At 38.4% G+C, this 19,722-nt stretch overlaps 1 protein-coding gene across 1 annotated transcript; it reads left to right on the top strand.

Moving 5' to 3' along the window:
- The first annotated feature begins 1,222 nt into the window (after positions 1 to 1,222).
- On the top strand, positions 1,223 to 17,440 carry Sde2 (spliceosome associated SDE2). The gene is made up of 7 exons (XM_005326537.5): positions 1,223 to 1,430; positions 7,812 to 7,929; positions 8,893 to 9,004; positions 10,026 to 10,195; positions 11,805 to 11,919; positions 14,204 to 14,705; positions 17,114 to 17,440. Exons 1-7 carry the CDS (start codon positions 1,257 to 1,259, stop codon positions 17,333 to 17,335), a joined length of 1,413 nt encoding a protein of 470 aa, XP_005326594.2. The 5' UTR covers positions 1,223 to 1,256; the 3' UTR covers positions 17,336 to 17,440.
- The last annotated feature ends 2,282 nt before the right edge of the window (positions 17,441 to 19,722 follow it).

The raw sequence follows: 19,722 nt of genomic DNA, 5'->3' as shown, positions 1-19,722 counted from the left end.
GAGCTACATCTCCACCTGTGGGCTGCTTACATAATACTTGATGAGACATCTATTTACCCCAGGATCACCAGGACACCCCTTTTGCAAAGTATTGCTTCAGGGCACAACATGCTTTATTTGTGTAATTTTTATATCTACTGGAAAACCCATGGAGGCCCTGTCTCTCTTCCCCTCCTGTGTAAAATAAAGACAAGAGAACCTATAACTTCACAGGCATTGAAACTCGATTTTTGCTCACACTGCCTCAATTAAACAAGTTCTGAATTTTTTTTTTCCCCCTTGGTGATGAGTGACATTGCCACGCACCTTAACAGCAGAGAAAGCGATTCTGTGGGCCAATACATTTGTGTCTAGGAGGCATGGATATCTCCTGCTAACCCTCCTAGCTTCACACTGGCGGCTTTTAAATTGCTCAGAATTTTAGAAATGCCATAATCTCGGCATATTAAATATTAAGGGACTCCCTCAGAGTGCCAGAGCCTTAAAGTTACGTTATGCAAATCTGAACGAGCATGTTTCCATGGTGCAGAATAAAAGTTATGGCAGGGCTTTTTTTTTTTGAAGCAGCATACTATAAACGTCACTCATGCCACTGTCTTTCACAAGGGCCCACTTGCTGTGAAATATTTTGAAAATAGAGACAAAGTGGAGATAACGCAGAGCGCAAACAGGCAGAAATGAGTAAACCGAGCTTGGCTGCTCCCGAAGAGGAAAAGGGACGCTCTGGAAATCTGAAGGAAAAAAACACGCGGCCCGCTGTTCGGGGACCTCTGTTTCCCTCGTCCCTCGAGCTGGGGGGGCTCCCCCAGGAGAAGGAAGCAGCCCCCCCCAACCAGCTTCCGGACTGCAGCTTCTCTCCTCACACCTCCAGGGAGCAGTGCAGTCTCAGGCCACAATTCTCCGCGACCCAAAAATAACTACACAGATGTAAGGAAAAGGGCCAAAGCCCGCGGCACAGGGCGGTGCTTAGTTACAGTCTTATCGCTCACAGCCAGAACGCTGGAAACCTAACCTAGCGCCAGCCTTTTATAGCCAGTCCCTCGAGCCCCGCCTTAGCAACCACTCCTAGCAACGCCTCGCCCTCGCGCTCTGCCAGCTTATCGGCCTCAGTCAGGCTCTTCCTGTTCCCCTCCCCCCACCCGTTCGGCACGGCCGCCCAGGCCACGTGACTTGCCCCTGGGGAAGGGCGGGGCGAGTGGAAACGTGCAGGGCGGGGCGCTGGAAGGCGAGGCCTAGCATCATCAAGATGCGACCGTATGGTTGTGGCGCCTAGTATTTCAGGGCGTCTGGAGGTTCCGGGACTAGGGAAAATGGCGGGGAATGTGGTGCTGGCGTGGATTCGCGGCCCCGGCTCCGGGTGCAAGGCGGTGCGGTGTGCCTCGGACCGGTGTTCCGTACGGGATTTTATCCACCGACACTGCCAAGATCAGGTGAGGATCGCGGTTCCTGGAAAGTAGGGGAAAGGCAGCCTAGGGGCTGAGCTGGGTGCGAACAGGGTCTGTCTCGGGAGGGTCTTATTCTCTGGGGTTTGAGACTGAGTTCTCCAGTTTTAAGGTGCATCAAACTAATACTGAGATTGTGTTTTGAAGGTGGTTGCTTTGCCTCCCCATAGAAAGAGAAAAGAAAAAATGCCCTGATTTACACTTTGGTTCGGTTTCTTTATCTGTAAATTAGGAAATTGGACCAGGTGACCTTTAAGGCTCATGTCCTTATATTCATAGGGACGTGCATTGTATCTACTAACCACAAAACCCTGTTGAGTTCTTAGAGAAATATGTCCTAGCCAAACCCAGGTCAAAAGACCATTGGGGAGCAGAGTGAGTTCATCTAGTCACTGGATTCCTCCAGTGGCTGGGCGGGGCCACCCACTTATACACTGTACTGTTGAGGGCATGGATTCTTGGTCTTATTATTTAGATGCTTTCGTCAGTAATTTAATGTTTTTTTTTGTCCATGCATATTTATGAATACCCATCAAGGACTTGTAAGGTTACCTGTATACCTGTATTCTTTTACTTGATTCCAAAGTAAGCAAATGTTTATCAACTGTGAGATAATAAACATGTTCATTTATCTAAGAAAATTAGTAATCCTCTTGAACCTAATTTTAAAATTTTGGCACTTAATCTAGAATTCTGTTTATACACCTAATCCATGCTGTTTTTTCCATTACTTATAAGCTTAACAAATGTTAACACTGCAAACCAAATCTTTAAAACACTAGGTCTTGTTCCATGGAGAAGCAATGTGTGTTTGCAAATAATGTGGTTTTCCAGCTTCCTGCTTTCTTTCTGTATTGCAGTCTAGTCTAAAAACAGCAGAACTGTTTTGGACCATCTGAATGGGAAAACAATTTTGCAAAATAGTTGGCTTTTAGTATACTTGAAAATAACTGGTATGAAGTTTCCAAATCTTACTAACAGTTGATCCAAAGTGGAACCAGAAAAAAATAGGATCGTAACTCTCAAGAGTGATGGGAATAAGAATTTTAAAATAAGTAGCAAGAAATAGAAATGAATTCTGACAGTTATTTCACAAACATCACTATAGCAAATCTGAATAGAAACAACTTATAAAAGGGTGTTTGATGAGATATTGAAACAAAAATAGTTCAGGTTCACATCTATGCTTTTTTAGGTGGTAGTATTGGGAATTGAACCCAAGGGCACTTTGCCACTGAGTTATGTCCCCTGTCTCTATTTATTTGTTTTTTAAATTCCAAGACCAGGTCTTGCTAATTTGTAGAAGTTTACCTTGAACTTTTGATCCTCCTGCTTCAGTCACTGGGATTATAGGTATGCACCATCATGCCTGACCCACGCCTATGCTTTTAAAAACAAAAGTGTTCTGAAATATGGGCTGGGGATGTGGCTTAAGCGGTAGCACGCTCGCCTGGTGTGCGTGCGGCCCGGGTTCGATCCTCAGCACCACATACCAACAAAGATGTTGTGTCCGCCCAGAACTAAAAAATAAATATTAGAAAAATTATCTCTCTCTCTCTCCTCTCTCACTCTCTCTTTAAAAAAAAAAAGTGTTCTGAAATTAGAAAGTTAGTGTTAGTTCTCACTGAGAAAATTAAAATCTGTCCTGTTTTCATCAGGCATAACAGACACAGATAAAGCCATTTGCAAAGTTAATAGAAAACAGTGTTTTTCCCAAAGACATGCTACAATGGTAAAATTTTATAAACACCTCCTTAAAAATCTTGTCTTAAACACTGGGAAAACTTAGTCAAATAAATCATAGATGGATTTAAAAACTCCACTTTTAAAATTATATCAGTGATAATGAAATATTCTACTCTTGCCTTGATGGTCTAAGTCTCTTTGATACAGAGAAGTACTCTTGATTTCCATACCAGGTGCAGAGCTTCTGATTAGGAGCTTCTGGATACAGCATTCCATATCTATCTTAAATAGAGGAAAGAGGAACCTGGGTATGTTTCACAGTTCAGACCTGATGTTGGCCCTTTTATACACAGAACTGATTATTTTAAGCCTGTCAAAACACTGCTTCATTTAAATTCCACCTAACTTCACTCTTGCCCCAGATCCTATTTTTCTTTTATTGGTGAGATATTCTGTGATTCTTCTGGTGTGCAATCCCCCTTTATTACAGTGAGTCAATAAATTTTACTTGATTGAACTACAGGTTTGTCCCTGATGACCCTTGAAGTGTGCTTCATAATACACAGATAGTTAATCAGTTAACTCCAATTTTTTTTGTTGTTTTTTTTTCTAGAGAGACTTACTTGACAAGAATCTTAACAAATAGAAGATTCAGTTTTGGTTAGTTTTCTTGTTTAATGAGTAGTTCTGTTTGGAAATGAAGTTTCTGCCTTTACATTAATGTCTTTCAGTTATTTAAAATATAAGAAATACCATACCCATTAGATAAAATACTACAAGAAATTAAAGTGGCTTTTTAAAAAATAAACATTAAAACAAATATGAGATGCATTACATATTTAACTTTACAACAGTCTTAAGAATGATCTTAAGTTAATCACATCATTGTAGATAGCCTTAGCTCTTTTGCTTCTCTTCTAGGACATCATTTTTAGTTGGGAAAACAAATGTCAAACTACTTAACTCCAGCTGTCTATTTATTCTGCCCAGACATCTGGGCAGTGCTGTGGTAGGGAAAAATGTAATCTCACAAATACGTTTTACTCAATTTGCACCCAGTACTGCTTGGCAGCTATATTTTCCTAATCCAAAGTGGACTTCCAGTACTGCTTAGCATCCTGAACTGTGTAGTCCCTTGAGCAGCTGGACAGAATCTGGGCTTTGCTTGTTTCCCCACATGTCACAAATATTTTTTATATATACCATGGTATGAACAGGGTGAGGAAGCCCTGGTTAATTTCATCACTCTCACTTTTATTGGTCCTCTTTAATTTCTTCTCTAAATTTTCAATACTTCCTCTTTGAGGCCCCAACTTTCCGTTCATTGAGATAGTAAGAAGAGAAGAGAATTTCCTAATTCTCATACCAGTTCCTTTACCTACCTGCCATATGTTCAGCATTTTCTTCTATTGCTATGAGTGATTTGTCCTCATTATTTCACAAATAATTCATAATTATCTTCTATTCTGCACAAAATCTGTCCCCTCAGATTTTTTTTTTTTTAGCATTAGTTCTCTCCTCTGCATTTCCATGTTTTTCCTTTTTACTGCTCATTTTTACCAATGTGTAAATATGAGCTCACATCCCTTCAGCTATCACTTCCATTTTCTCTGTTTTTGTTTTTCTTTTCTTTTTTGGTGCTGGAGGTGGAATCCAGGACTTGGTCCATGCTAGGGAAATGACATCCTCAGTCTCTGATTTTCTTTACAGAAAAAAATTCTTGAAGGTAAAATTCTTGAGTTTTCGTTAGGCTTTTGTTCCCCTTAACTCCAAACAACTTTTATGCTCATCCCTGTCTTCTAAGTTGCCACATCCAGTAATCAGTCTCCAGTTTTCATTGTACTTGGAGCATCAGCATCATTTGGCACAGCTGATCATTATTTTCTCCACACTTTTTTCCTAGCAACTAGTCATCACCTTTAGTTCTCTTCTGCTTCACCCCCCCCCCCAGGGCCTTGTGCATGTAAGGCAAGCACTCTACCAACTGAGTTATCTCCCCAACCCCTCATTGACCTCTCTTGCTGCTTACCTTGGAGTTACCAGGGTTTTGTTTTTTCTGGTAGATTTCCTCTGACCCATTCGACAACTTTCATATGTAAATCTCCAGTCCCAACATTCTCCTGAATTTCAGATTTGCATATCCATCAGTTTATTTAACATCTCCATTTGCCTAATAGACATAACAACATGGGACTAATTTTCCCCCCAAAACTTCCTTCTCCATCCTGATAAGTGGCAAATCTATTCTCCCACCTGTCAAATTTTTATTTCTTTTAATTTCTTAGATTAAAATAAGATAGATTTTTTTTTCTTGTGTAAGGAGTTAAGGCTGTTTGGGTGGCTCCCTGTTACCTGACTGGGCTCTGGACTCCTTATGTCTTATTACTTATATGGCCTTTACCTTGGGGAACAAAATGGTGCTTCAACTTCTGCAGGGACAAAGCAGAAGAACAGATATCAAAATTTTGAACTCCTCCCCAGTTCTGTTGGTTTCACTTTATCTATCCAGACCATTAGCAAATCTTATTGCCTCTACCTTCAGCGTGTCCTCAGTATTTTTATTGCCTTCTGCCACACCACATTGGCACAAGTAACTTTTCATTTCTCACCTGTATCATCACAGAAATATCTCACTGATTTATCTGCTTTTGTAGCTTTATTTGCAACTCAACATCTAGAGTGGTCCTTTAAAAGCATAACTTTGATCATCGTCCTACTTTGTTCAAAACTTTGCCATAGTTGTAAAACCCTAAGTTCTTACAGTAGATTCTAATGCCTTGTCATTCTTGTGCTTATTTCATTCTGGCCATATTTGCCATTTTGCTTTTCCTAGAGTGAAGCTTATTCCTGCTTCAAGTCTTTGTGTGAGCCATGCAAATGCTAGTCAAACACTCTATCACTGAGCTAATTCTCATCTCTTTAAAATTTTATTTTGAGACAAGGTCTTGCCTGAACTGGCTTTGAACTTGTGGTCCTCCTACCTCAGCCTCCTAAGTAGCTGGGATTACAGGTGTGCTTCACAGTGCTGTGCCCAGCTTCAGCTCTTTGTATTTGCCTGGTGCCTCTGTCTGGGGTGCTGTTCCCCTAGAAAAGTTCGTGGCTTATTTACTCACTTTCTTTACTTCACTGTTCAAATATCATTGATCATAGATGTCCTTGACTAGCAATATAAAATAGATCGCCATTATGCCTGTCCCTTTGTCCTGCTTATTATCACTTGACACGATATGTACTTTTTTTTTCTCGTTATTTTTCTTTCCCCACTAAAACGATAGGTCCACGAGGCAGGACTTTTTATTTTCATAGTATTCCAACACCTGAAAGGTAGTGGACATATAATAATAGATAATGAGCAGTTAATTAATAGTTGTTGAATGAATGAATAGTTGTTACTTTAGAATTAATTATATGTAACCAGGCACAGGCACAGTGGTGCACTACTGTAATCCCATCTTCTCCTAGGCTAAGATGGGAGGATTGAAAATTCAAAGCCAGTCTTAGCAATTTAGTGAGGCCCTAAGCAATTTAGCAAAATTTTGTCTTAGAATTAAAAAAGGCCTGGGGATGTAGCTCAAATTGCCCCTGGGCTAAATTCCCAGTCACTGCCCTGCCGCTGTTTTTTTTTAAAAAAAAAAAAAAAAGAATAATTATGTGATTTTTTTTTTTTTAAGCTCATTTTATTTTCTCTTTTGAGACAGGGTCTCACCAAGTTTCTTAGAGCCTAATTGCTGAGTCTGACCTTGAACTCACGCTCCTTCTGCCTCAGCCTCCTGAGCCACTAGGATTATAAGTGTACCACCATGCCCGGCTGTGATTTGGTTTAGAATGAGTTGTTTGTAGTTTTGCTTCAGGAAGATACAGATAATGCATTTTTCCCTTTCAATTGGTTTTTAGATTTTTTCTTTTCTGATGTTATAGATTCAGCTATATAATTTCTAGTTTGATGTAACTTTGAAAAGTATTTTGCAGCCTCAAGACACTTAAGCATATAATATGTATATACATATATACATACACATATTTATTATGTGAGATTGATGTATACAGGGTGGGTTTGAGTTTATTTGGGCTATAAGTTGGGGGCATCAGCAGAAGAGACAAACACTGACTGCCGGGCAGTCCTAAAAATGTTAAAGCTTATATAGATTTATTAAAAACAGTACCTGTCTCTCACTCACCCCCTTCTTATCCCTATCTATACTTTTCAGGGTTTATATTTTCAATTTGTGGATCAGTCTTGTTGTTAACTTGATTTTACCCATTTTTTAAAATGTCAAAGGACAGAGGACCTCAGAGTTATTGGATCTGAACCCTGTATTCTGTGGCTCAGGTGACCTATGGGAGAAGAAGAGTAGCTTTTTATTTCTACCAAAAAAAGACTACAGGTTTTATATATCACGATTAGATATAATAAATCCACGGATTTTGGGGGGCTGTGCTGGGGATCAAACCCAGGGCCTGTGCATGTTAGCCAACCATTCTACCTCTGAGTTACATCCTAAGCCCTGATTAGGTAATAGTAAGAAAAAAATATCTAGCATGCCTCAAATGAGGTAACCTTTTTTTCTTTTAGTAATTTTAACTTTCATTTCAACAAATATTGTGCTTATTATTGGAGTAATAAAAAGATAACAGGTTTCTACCTGTAAGAAAAAGTATTAAAAAGCCTAAATTTGTCTCTAGGATGTTCCAGTGGAATACTTCTTTGTGAAATGCAATGGAGCCCTCATTAGCACCAATGATACAGTGCAGCATGGAGCTGTTTATAGCTTGGAACCACGACTTTGTGGTGGGAAAGGAGGTAGGACATGAATGCTGATTACTTAGTTGTCACACATCAGTAGTCTTAGCATTGTTTTGGAGTAACAAACTTCTTGGTCTCTGAAGTATGCCGCTGTTGTTTTGCCTTATAAAATCCTTGATTACCTAATTTTGAGTATTTCCTCTTTTGTTCTTTTTGAGGAAGAAATAATTGTATGGTACACATCACATGTTCAGCCAGATTGCTCTTAGGAACTCAGGTTCTAAAACTTTAGAGAAGATTAAATGAAGAAAGATAACCATTAGTCTCTCCCATTTGCTGAAGAAAAGAGCTTTAAAACAGTCAGATCTCCCAATTTTACCAAGACACTGTCTCCTTATAGTTGGAAGGGTGACATAAAATTGCCTTAAGAAACAACTGTTTGCTGTGGGGGTAGATTAGGTGAGGATCTGGTTATACTGTGAGAAAAGAAGAGTGAAAACAGAATATGGTATTTCTCCTGGTGAACAAACATGTACTTCTTAAGTTTTCTCAAAATCTCCAATGATTTGTTTGGTTTTTCAGAGCATTAACATTTCAAAACTGTAATCATTCAGCTGTTTGAAATTGTATCCATAAGAATGAAGTATGTCATCAACCATTTGACAGCTTCAGGTTACCTTTCCTTTTAAACTCATTCAAAAATCTCACTACATAATTCTTGAATTATTAATCTGGGTATCTTGGGATCTCTAGCATTGGATAAAGCCCTTTGAAATTTCCACTATACAATACAGTATTTTAGAGAATGTGAAAGGTTTGAAGTTAAATCCAAGTTATTGATCTTTTTGCCTTTGTTGCTTGGGCTAGTACCTTTATGTTTACTTTCTAAAAAAAAAAAAAAAAGAGAAAGGAAACTAGAGACAGATCACTTTTAATTTAGTGATAGACTTTTTCACAAGTTTGACTTGTAACTTTCTTTGGATATGTTTTAACTTGCTTTCTTCAAACGTATCGACTCAGGTTTTGGATCCATGCTCCGAGCGCTTGGTGCTCAGATTGAGAAGACAACCAATAGAGAAGCTTGCCGGGATCTTAGTGGAAGGAGACTACGAGATGTCAATCATGAGAAAGCGTAAGACACACACCTCTTTTGTTTTAAAGAGAGCAGCATACTTTCACTAGCAAATTACACATATGGCTATGCATATCAGAAATATTTACACTCTCATGGCTGGGGTTGTAGCTCAGTGGTAGAGCTCTTGCCTCATGTGTGAGGCACTGGGTTAGATCTTCGGTGAATAAAATAAAGATCCATCAACAACTAAAAAATATATATTTAAAAAATATTTATGCTCTGTTATTATCTGATTCAACCTTTTCCATAATTTAATAATTATCTTTGGGGCTTACTTAAGTCCATTACAGTATGCTAGCAATAAGTATGGCACACTTTTCTGGGGAAATATCACAATCTGAGTAAGAGTCTATTGATTCATGTGGACGGCCTTTTATTTATATAAATATAGTCACACATTGCTTAACAATGAAAACTTGTTCTGAGAAATGCCTGGTTAAACAAATTTGTTGTACAAGCATTAGAGTATACATAGACAAACCCAGATGGTATAGGTTGATCACTCAATGCAATCAAAAGATACTTGAGGCTGCTCCTTGCTAAACATGGCACACTGTTTTACAATAAACTTTTTTTTAACAAATAGAAATATACCCTAAAATAACAGTAGGTACTGGGGTCTAGCTTGGTGGTAGAGCACTTGTCTAGCATGTGCAAGACCCTGGGTTTAATCCCAGAACTAAAAATAAAATAACAATAAATAGTAGAGTACATTAAATACATAAATCAGTAAATCATTTTTTTTATCATCAGAGGTTATGTTGTATACATTATTGTATGTGCTGTCTTTATACCCACCTGGCAGCACCAGTTTGTTCACACCAACATCACCACAGAGAGGTATGTAATGCTTTGTGCTGCAAAGTTACTGGCTTGTTGTGTCATTAGGCAGTAGAAATTTTCAGGTCCACAATACAATTTTCTGGACCACCATCATATTTGCAATCTGTCATTGAAGGAAACACATGACTATATATAATGTGTCCATTCAATTACATCTCTTCTCCCCCTTCCTCAGAATGGCTGAGTGGGTAAAACAGCAAGCTGAGCGGGAGGCTGAAAAGGAGCAAAAGCGCTTGGAGCGCCTACAGCGGAAGCTTGCAGAACCCAAGCACTGCTTCACCAGCCCCGACTACCAGCAGCAGTGCCATGAGATGGCTGAGCGGCTGGAGGATTCCGTCCTTAAAGGTGAGAATGAGTATTCCTCAGTGTAGTCCATGGCACCCCGGAAGCCTGCAGTTTCAGAGTGTTCCACACTGCACACAGAGAGTCTTCTTAAGCTCTCTTGAGGGTCTTGGCCTTCTGAGAGTCTTCTAAAAGCCTTGGAACCTCTCCCTTTAAAAACAGTGTATTTTAACTCTCCTCCAAACAAAACACATACACACACATGGAGCATACTTAACTCCTGAATTCCATGGGCCCCAGGTAAGAACACATTTTATATGTTTGCGTGTTGGGATAAGCCTAGTCTTTGGGAGGTCCAGACCTCATTGTAATTGCTTTCAATTTTAGCTCAAAAAAAAAAAATTGGTGGGATGGTACTAGGGATTGAACCTAGGGGTACCTTATCACTGAGCTGTATCCTCAATCTTTTTATTTTTAATTTTTTTAATATATTTTTCTTTTAGTTATACATGAGCACAATAACTTTATTTATTTTTATGTGGTGCTGAGGATTGAGCCCAGTGCCTCACATGTGCGAGGCAAGCACTCTTCCATTGAGCCACAACCCCAGTCCTTTATTTTTAATTTTTGAAACAGGGTCTCATTAAGTTGTTGAGGCTAGCCTTGAACTTAAGATCCTCCTATCTCAGCCTCTTCAGTTGCTGGAATCACAGCATGTGCCACTGTGTCTAGCAATATTTTAATTTTTTTTAATATTTATTTTTTAGTTATAGGTGAACACAGTACCTTTATTTTATTTTTATGTGGTGCTGAGGGTTGAACCCAGTATACCATACATGCCAGGCGAGCGCTCTATCTCTGAGCCACAACCCCAGCCCCTTAAATGTTTTTTTTTTTTTTTTAAAGAGAGAGACAGAATTTTAATATTTATTTTTTAGTTATTGGCAGACACAACATCTTTGTTTGTATGTGGTGCTGAGGATCGAACCCGGGCTGCACGCATGCCAGACGAGCGCGCTACCGCCTGAGACACATTCCCAGCCCCCTTTAAATGGTTTTTAATGAGAATAGTTCTCACTAATTTTTTGACATCCAAAGCATTGTGCTAGACCTGTTGTAGGTACAGTTGAATAAAAAGATATCTCTCCCTTCAAAAAAGGTTGTGATGGTTGGGCACGGCGATGTATGCCTGTAATCCCTGGTACTCAGAAGCCTGAGGCAGAGGATTGCAAGTTGAGGCTAAACTCGGCAGTTTTAGCAAGACCTTGTCTCAAAATAAAATAAAACAGGCTAGAGATGTAATTCAGTGGCAGAACACCCCTGGATGTGATCCCCAGTATGGTAAAAAACAAAAATTGTGATAGAACAGGGGAAGCACAAATGTATTAACATAAGAGAATAAGTAATTAGATTTGGAGAAGACTATTTATGAACCTGTCAGTCTTGAAGTTACAAATTGGACATTGGTACTTTAAAAAGCTGGTTCCAGAACCAGAACATTTCTTTGAAATCTCTGTGAACTTAAAGCTAGTCTCATTTTAGCCATATGAGATGTGGAGTATATTAAGAAATTTAAACCTAGAATTTTAGATACCAGCTCCTCTTGCAGTCCAGATTATATAATTTCTTTAAACTTGGCTTTGATAGTAGAAACTATTAAATTTCTGGTTAGGTATGCAAGCTGCCTCCAGCAAGATGGTATCGGCAGAAATCAGTGAGAATCGGAAACGGCCGAACAAATCAAATACAGACCAAGGAGCCAGTGCAAAGAAAAGAAAATGCTTTTGGTGAGTATCTTTCATTTTTATTTCAGATTGATCTTTAAGGACTGACATAATTTATTTCCTTCTTATCTATCCAGTAGAAGCACATTTTTACATAATGTTTGACAGGAGCTTGGAGATTTTCCAGAGTGCTTCAGTCTTCAGGTTTTGGTGATTGTCACATTGTTCTCACTAGTAAAGCTTTGTGCTTTGAGTGCCATTAACAGAACCTCAAGGATAATTTTTTCCCTTGGAGTGAAACATCAAATAGAACTTTCTATTTGAATTACTTTTTGATATTGAAAGAGTTGATTTCAAAAATTCCAGCTGAAAGTCAAATTGTATTTCCACTTGCTTGTTTTCTGTTTTTTCACTGTTATCATTGAGTTCTTTTTTTTTTTTTTTTTTTTTAAAGAGAGAGTGAGAGAGGAGAGAGAGAGAGAGAGAGAGAGAATTTTTTTTTTTAATATTTATTTTCTAGTTCTCGGCGGACACAACATCTTTGTTGGTATGTGGTGCTGGGGATCGAACCCGGGCCGCACGCATGCCAGGCGAGCGCGCTACCGCTTGAGCCACATCCCCAGCCCTCATTGAGTTCTTGACTACTGTCACTTGTAGGTGAAAAGCATAACAACCCTTTTTCCCACCATTCTTCTGATAGTTCTTTTGGCCCTCTGGTTGCCAGCTTGGTTCCCTTGGGCCAAGTTCTAGAAAATGGTGAGTGCAAATGGATCTTGCTTCCTTGTCAGTCTCCCCTTTAGGGACGGAAGGATAATTATTAACCACAGGTCATGAACTGTTGAGTTCAGCTGAGAATTCTGTGTGTTCTTAGTGAGATGGGAATTAAATGTTCCTAAAAGAAGAAGTAGTAGCATTACCTGTATTTTAAAAAATTTATTGTGGTTTTTTGAGGTACAGTCCATATACAGCAAATGTGTCTGTTTTGATGGATCAGTTCTGTGGATTTTGAAAAGTATATAATATATCGTCATGTAACCATAACCCCAATCAAGGTAACAGTATTTTCATCACCCTAAATAATTCCCAGATGCCCCTACATTTAGTTTCCTTCCTCCACCCATAGACTCTCCAACCACTGACCACCAGTATAATGTTTGTTCTTATAGTTTAGGCTTTTCCAGAATGTCATACACTTTAGTGCCTGGCTTCTTTTGCTTAATATAGTCGTTTTTTTTTTCTTTTTTGGTACCTGGATTGAAGCCCCAAGGGGCACTTAACCACTGAGCCACATGCCCAGCTCTTTTTATTTTTTTGAGACAGGGTCTCACTACAATGCTTAGGGCCTCGTTAAGTTGCTGAGGCTGGTTTTGAACTTGTGATCCTCCTTTCTCAGCCTCCCAAATCACTGGTATTGCAGGCTTACACCACCATGCCTGGCTTAACATAGATGTTTAAGTATCATCTGTGGTATTATATGTATCAGTAGTTATTCCTTTTTATTGCCACATTTCATGGATATGCTACAATTTATTTATCTATTCTTTTTTTTTTTTTTAGTGAGAGAGGAGAGAGAGTGAGAGAGGAGAGAGAATTTTTTTTTAATATTTATTTTTTAGTTCTCGGCGGACACAACATCTTTGTTGGTAAGTGGTGCTGAGGATCGAACCCGGGCCGCACGCATGCCAGGCGAGCGCGCTACCGCTTGAGCCACATCCCCAGTCCCCTATTTATCTATTCTTCACTTGATAGATGTCTGGAGATTTTTCCAGTTAAGGGCAATTAAGAATAAAGCACAGATTTTCTTTATTATTTTATTTAATTTTCAACAGTTCAAATTAATGTGAGGAGAGCTTTAAGCAAGATCAGCTTCATTTTAAGAGCTTTACAAGTTTTAAAACAAGATTCTGGAGATGGGGTAGGGATGGGATTCTATTGGATCCTTGGTAGGGTTGGTTTTATCCCCAGATTTTTTTTCCCCTTCTATTTATGGCTCTGGAATTTTTTTTTTTTTTTTCTGAAATTGACCTATTCTCTATCTCAAGCTAGCGTAATCAAATAATCTATTTTTTGGAGATCTCACAACTCTTTAAATAGAAGCTATAGGCCTGTTGCAGTGTCACAAGCCTGTAATTCCAGTGACTTGGGAGGCTGAGACGGGGGGATTACAAATTCGAGGCTAGCCTCGATAAATTAGCCAGATCCTATCAGAATAAAAGAGGACCCATTATATAGCTCGTGATAAAGCACCCCTGGGTTCGACTGTCAGTACAGTAAGTACATACATACACACAAATAGAAGCTGTAAATATTTTTTTATTTACAATAAAAAACCTTTTTATTCTGACAGGTTGGACATGGAAGGACTAGAGACTGCTGAGGGATCCAGTTCTGAGAGCTCAGATGATGACAGAGAAGAAGCACCTAGTACTTCAGGAATGAGCTTCGCCACTCCAAAAAATGGCAGGGATGCTGTTGAGATGGCAGCCAAATTTCCTAACACTTCTCAGAGGGAGGAAGAATTGAGTACAGACCTTGGATTATCAGAACAAGTACAGACTCCAGAGACTGACCCTGGGAAGTTTATTTCAGAAGACTTATTTGCAGACCTGGGAGAGACATCTACCAAGGAGCACAGGGAGAGGATGACAGTTAGAGAAACAGAGACTAAGGAGATAAAGAAAGCAGAGTGTCAAGAACCCACAGAAAGGGAAGCAGCTGGTGTTGGACTGAGTAAGAATAAAGGGACAAAAGAAATCACTGATGGAGAAATAGCTGCCAAGATAGCTCCTGGAGAGGATAGGGAAAACGTCCCCGTTGCCAAACTGGAGGAAAGCCAGTCAGGAAATACAGTAAGTACTTATTTTGAGTCAATGTCTAGATCCAAATCCATTTAATCTCCATAATAAGTCATTAATATGAAAATGTGCTTTTTTCCCCATAAGCTGAGTAGCAAAAGGCATGTTTAATACTAGGAAGTACAGATGATGGAGGAGCTTTGACACACTAGAGGATTGGTTGGTTTTCTTTTAAGCTCTAGTATTTATACTATTTTGCCACTAGATGGTGTCTTTAGTGCCATTAGTTTTAAGATGCACATTTTCCACATTTTATCATCTCTGAAGTTAGATGTATAACACTGTAGTTTAACTGGTACTCCCCCTGCCCCTCTTTTTTTGTGGTACTGGGGATTGACTACAAAGGTGCTCTACCCCTGAGCCACATCCCCAACTTGTTTTTTAATCTCTCATTTTGAGAAAGGATCTCGCTAAGTTGTCCTAGTTGGCTTTGAATTTGTAATCCTCCTGCCTCAGTCTCCCTAGTCTCTGGGATTACAGGTGTGCACCAAATATTATTTTTGGGGTACCAGGGATTGAACTCAGGGGCACTCGACCACTGAGCCATATCCCAGTCCTATTTTGTATTTTATTTAGAGACAGGGTCTCACTGAGTTGCTTAGTGGCCTCACTTTTGCTGGAGGCTGTCTTTGAACTCACTCCTTCTGCCTCATCCTCCTGATCTGCTGGGATTGTAGGCGTGGGCCACCGTGCCCAGCTAGCTATTCTTTTTGTTTGCTTTATTATCTTTTTTTATTTGTTCTAATTATTTATACATGGCAGCAGAATGCATTTGGGTTCATTGTACACAAATGGAGCACAGCTTTTCATTTTTCTGGTAGTATATGAAGTAGAGTTGTACCATATGTAAAGTCATACTGTGTACTTAAAGGTAATGATGTCCGTCTCCAACTAGCTATTTTTAATACATATAATAACTAGGATACATTTTGATAAATGGCCCTTTAGTTTTATATGTGCTTATATTTCCTATCACTAAACTCCTTATACAGTTTTTCTTTCCCATATGAGACAATTTGAACAATAATTGTCAGCTGGACATAAAGATCTTTCTAATAGAAAATTCCATTCCTTTTAAAATTATCATTAAATCATAGGTCTCATGTTGAGCCTTTTAAAAAGTCGTTTTCAGGCAAGGGCTGTAGCTCAGTGTCAAAGCACTGGCCTACCATGCATGAGGCACTGGGTTTGATCCTCGACACCACATAAAAATTAATAAATAAAATAAAGGCATTCTGTCCGTCTTCAACTACAAAAAAATTTTTTTAAAGTTATTTTCATTGTCCATACTTTAGAGATAGATAGATGATTATTCTCTATTTTCTTTTTTTAATTATTATTCTCTATTTTCAATGGAACACCTTCCAGCAAAAATCTTTTAATGTTTACTCTGTGGGTTTGCATTTTAGAATAGGAGGAAAATGCTTCTGCTTGTCATTTATCTAATCAGAATCTTCCCTTACCCTGCCCCCCAAAATAAGCAAAAATGCTAAATTGCCCTTTCTGTGGAGGACACTGAAGTTTTTCATGCTAATGCTTTAATTTGACCTCATCCTGTCTCTAGAGTTGTAAGCATGTGGTTTGTTTAGGAATTGAACTTGGGAATTCATGAATGCTACATCTTTAGTCCTAGGCATTAATTTTTTTTTTTTATATTCTTTTAGTTGTAACTGAACACAATACCTTTTATTTATTTATTTATTTATTTATTTATTTATTTGTGGTGCTGAGGATCAAACCCAGTGCCTCACACATACTAGGCAAGCTCTCTGACACTGAGCTACTACCCCAGCCCAGGCATTTAATTTTCATATTGCATGTATACATTAGGAATTTTTTGTTTTTTATTTTGTGTTTATCTATTTATTTATTGGTACTTTACCACTGAGCTACATCCCCTGACCTTTTTATTTTATTTATTTTGAGACAGAGTCTTGCTAAGTTGCTCAGGCTGACCTGAAACTCCTAATCCTTCTGCCTCAGCCTCCCAGGTCACTGGGATTACAGGCATGCACCACCAAAACCAGATAACATTAGAAGCTTTATCCTGGCTAAAGTTTTAGAAAAATGAATAAAGGCTTGGTACAGTGGTACACACCTGTAATTCCAGCAGTTTGGGAGGCTGAGATAGGAAATCGCATTGGCAACTTAGAGACTGTCTCAAAATAAAAAATAAAAAGGGCTACAGATAGTTCAGTGGTAAAGTGCCATTGGATTTGTGTGACTCCCAGTGCCAAAAGAAAGAATGAACCATGGAGTAACATCTAGATGATTATTAAAATTCAGTAATAAGATAATGGCAAATTACATGATAGTTACTTGAAAAACAGTGTAGTTAACAGAAAAATGTTAACTCCTTCAGAAGGTGTTGGATTTAAATATTTTCTTTCTTTTCCCCTCAGGTTCTTGGTCAGGAAACTGTGGATTTGCTGGCATTCAGCTCTGCTGCAGAACTAGAGTTGTTGGGTTTGGAAAAACTGAAGAGTGAACTGATGGCCCTTGGACTGAAGTGTGGGGGGACACTACAGGAACGGGCAGCAAGACTCTTCTCTGTCCGAGGACTTGCAAAAGAGCAGATTGACCCAGCTTTATTCGCCAAGCCTTTGAAAGGAAAAAAGAAATGAAGTTCATCAGAGCTGAATCCCTATGTGTAGTCTGCTGGATAATCTGCCTAATGTGAATTTGTAGCCATCATTCCCATCAATTAAAAGCTATTTTTAACAACCCAATTCTAACTGTCCCCTTTTTTAATTATTGCATTTGTAGAATTAAGTGTGAAACCATCTGGGCTTTAAGTTTTCTTCATTTTTTTTTTTTTTTTTTTTTTTTGCAAGGGTAGAGGTGCTAAGGATTGAACTCAGGGCTCTTTACCATTGAGCTGCACCTCAACCCTTTTTACTTTTTATTTTGAGAAACAGGGTCTCACTCAGTTGCTAAGGCTTGCCTCAAACTTGAGATCCTCCTGCCTAGCCTCCCAAGTTGGTGGGATTGAGGCATGTGGCACTGTTCCCAGTCTAAGAAGGTTTTTTATAATAAATAATTTGTTAAATAAAGAGCTATTGAGATTTTGGTTAGGAAAGTTACATTTTCAAGGAATTTATTCATGTGGCCCAAGTTGTCAGGTTTGTAGTTTTGTAATAGTCCTTTTATGTCTGTAGGTACTGTGGCGAAAACTACTTTTTCATTCTAATTCTTGTAATTTTGTCTTGTTTGTTAGTTTTTGCGGCACTGGGATGGAACCCAGGACCTTGCGCATGGTAGGCAAGTGCTCCATCACTAAGGTATCTCCCAGCCCTGATACTGGTAATTTCGGTTCTCTCTTTCCTTATGCTTCCAGCACTAGGGATCTGTTAACTTTGTTCATCTGATTTTCCATGAACCAACGTTGGCTTTGTTAGTTTTTCTCAATTGTTTTTGATTTCAATGATTTCTATTCTTTATTAATTCCTCTCTTAGTTTAGCTTGGATTTACTTTGTTCTTTTTTCTTTAGCTTCCTAAGATAAGCCTTAGATCATTGAGTTGATTTTTTAGTATAAATATTTAAGCGAAGTTTAATATTAAATGCTACTTAAGTTACATCTTGACCACATTAACATTTTTATCATCAAGTTTAAATATTTTGATTTCCTAGAGTTCTTTGACTCATGAATTAGCTAGAAGTGTGTTGTCTAGTTAGCAAATGTTTGTCTCCCTCCCACCTCAAAGATCATATTGGTACTGATTTCTACTTTAATCCCATTGAGATCAGAAAATATCCTCTTTATAGTTTCAGTCCTTTTGGTTTTATCAAGACCTGTTTTATGACCCAGTATTTATTCTATCAATTTTTGCTTTATATTCTAGTGTTCTGTAACTGTTTTCCTAATCAAACAATTTTTTGGTGTCAGGGTTAGAACCAGGGCCTTAGGCATGCTAGGCCAGAACTCACTGAGCTTCGCCCCACCCCAGTACTGAACATTTTATCATTGTGAAATTTCCCTCTTTAATCTCTGGTAACACTTTTTGGTTAAAAGTCTACTTTATCTAACATGAGTGTAGCCACTCCAGCCTTATACTTCCCTATTTGCAGTGTACTTCTGTACCTTTTTCTATTCATTTACTTATTACATCTCTGTGTCTATTTTAAAATGTTTCTTACATACAGTATGTATTAAGGGCTAGCATTTTTTAGTCTATCTCCACCTTTTAATTAGAGTGTTTACCATTAAATGTAATTTCTTTGGGGGGGTACAGCACTAGGGATTGAACCCAGAGGTGCTCAATTGCTGAGCCACATTCTCAGATTGTTTTTTTAAAATGTTGAGCAGGGTCTCACTGAGTTGCTTAGGGCCTCTCTAAGTTGTTGCGGCTGGCTTTGAAGTTACAGTCCTGCCTCGGCCTCCTGAGCCACTGGGATTACGGGAATATACCACTGTGTCCTAGCTAAATGTAATTAGTGGTTTTTTTTTTTTTTTTTTTTTGGTACCAGGGATTAAACCCTTGGGCAGCTAACCACTGAGCCACATCCTAACCTTTTTTTTGTTTTTTATTTTGAGATAGGGTCTCACTAAATTGCTTAGAGCCTTTTTAAGTTGCTGTAGTTTGTTTTGAACTTGCTTTAGCCTACCGAGCTGCTAGGATTACAGGTGTGCATTACTGCACCCAGCCAGTTTGATTTAGATCTAACATTTTACTTTTTTTTTTTGTTTGTTTGGTTGGATTAGTTGGTTGTTTGAGAAGTACATTTAATTTATTGGTGTTTTAGCTGTACTCTATATAATTATTTTAGTGTTATTATAAGGGTCACAATATATGTTCCTACTTTTTCATTCTACTAACAGTAAATATGCCATTTCACATAAAATGTAGAATCCTTTATAGGTCGATTTATCATCCCTATCTTTTATATTGTAGTTGTCACATCTATTGAATCTATAAACTCTGTAATATAATTTATGCTTTAAATAATGTATTTTACTTTTTTGGAGTACATTGTTTTTTTAATACATTTATTTTATGTGTTTTATGTGG

This window comes from Ictidomys tridecemlineatus, chromosome 10 (assembly GCF_052094955.1).
Source record: "Ictidomys tridecemlineatus isolate mIctTri1 chromosome 10, mIctTri1.hap1, whole genome shotgun sequence".
Taxonomy (NCBI): Eukaryota; Metazoa; Chordata; class Mammalia; order Rodentia; family Sciuridae; genus Ictidomys; species Ictidomys tridecemlineatus.
This window is presented reverse-complemented; position numbering and strand designations above follow the sequence as displayed.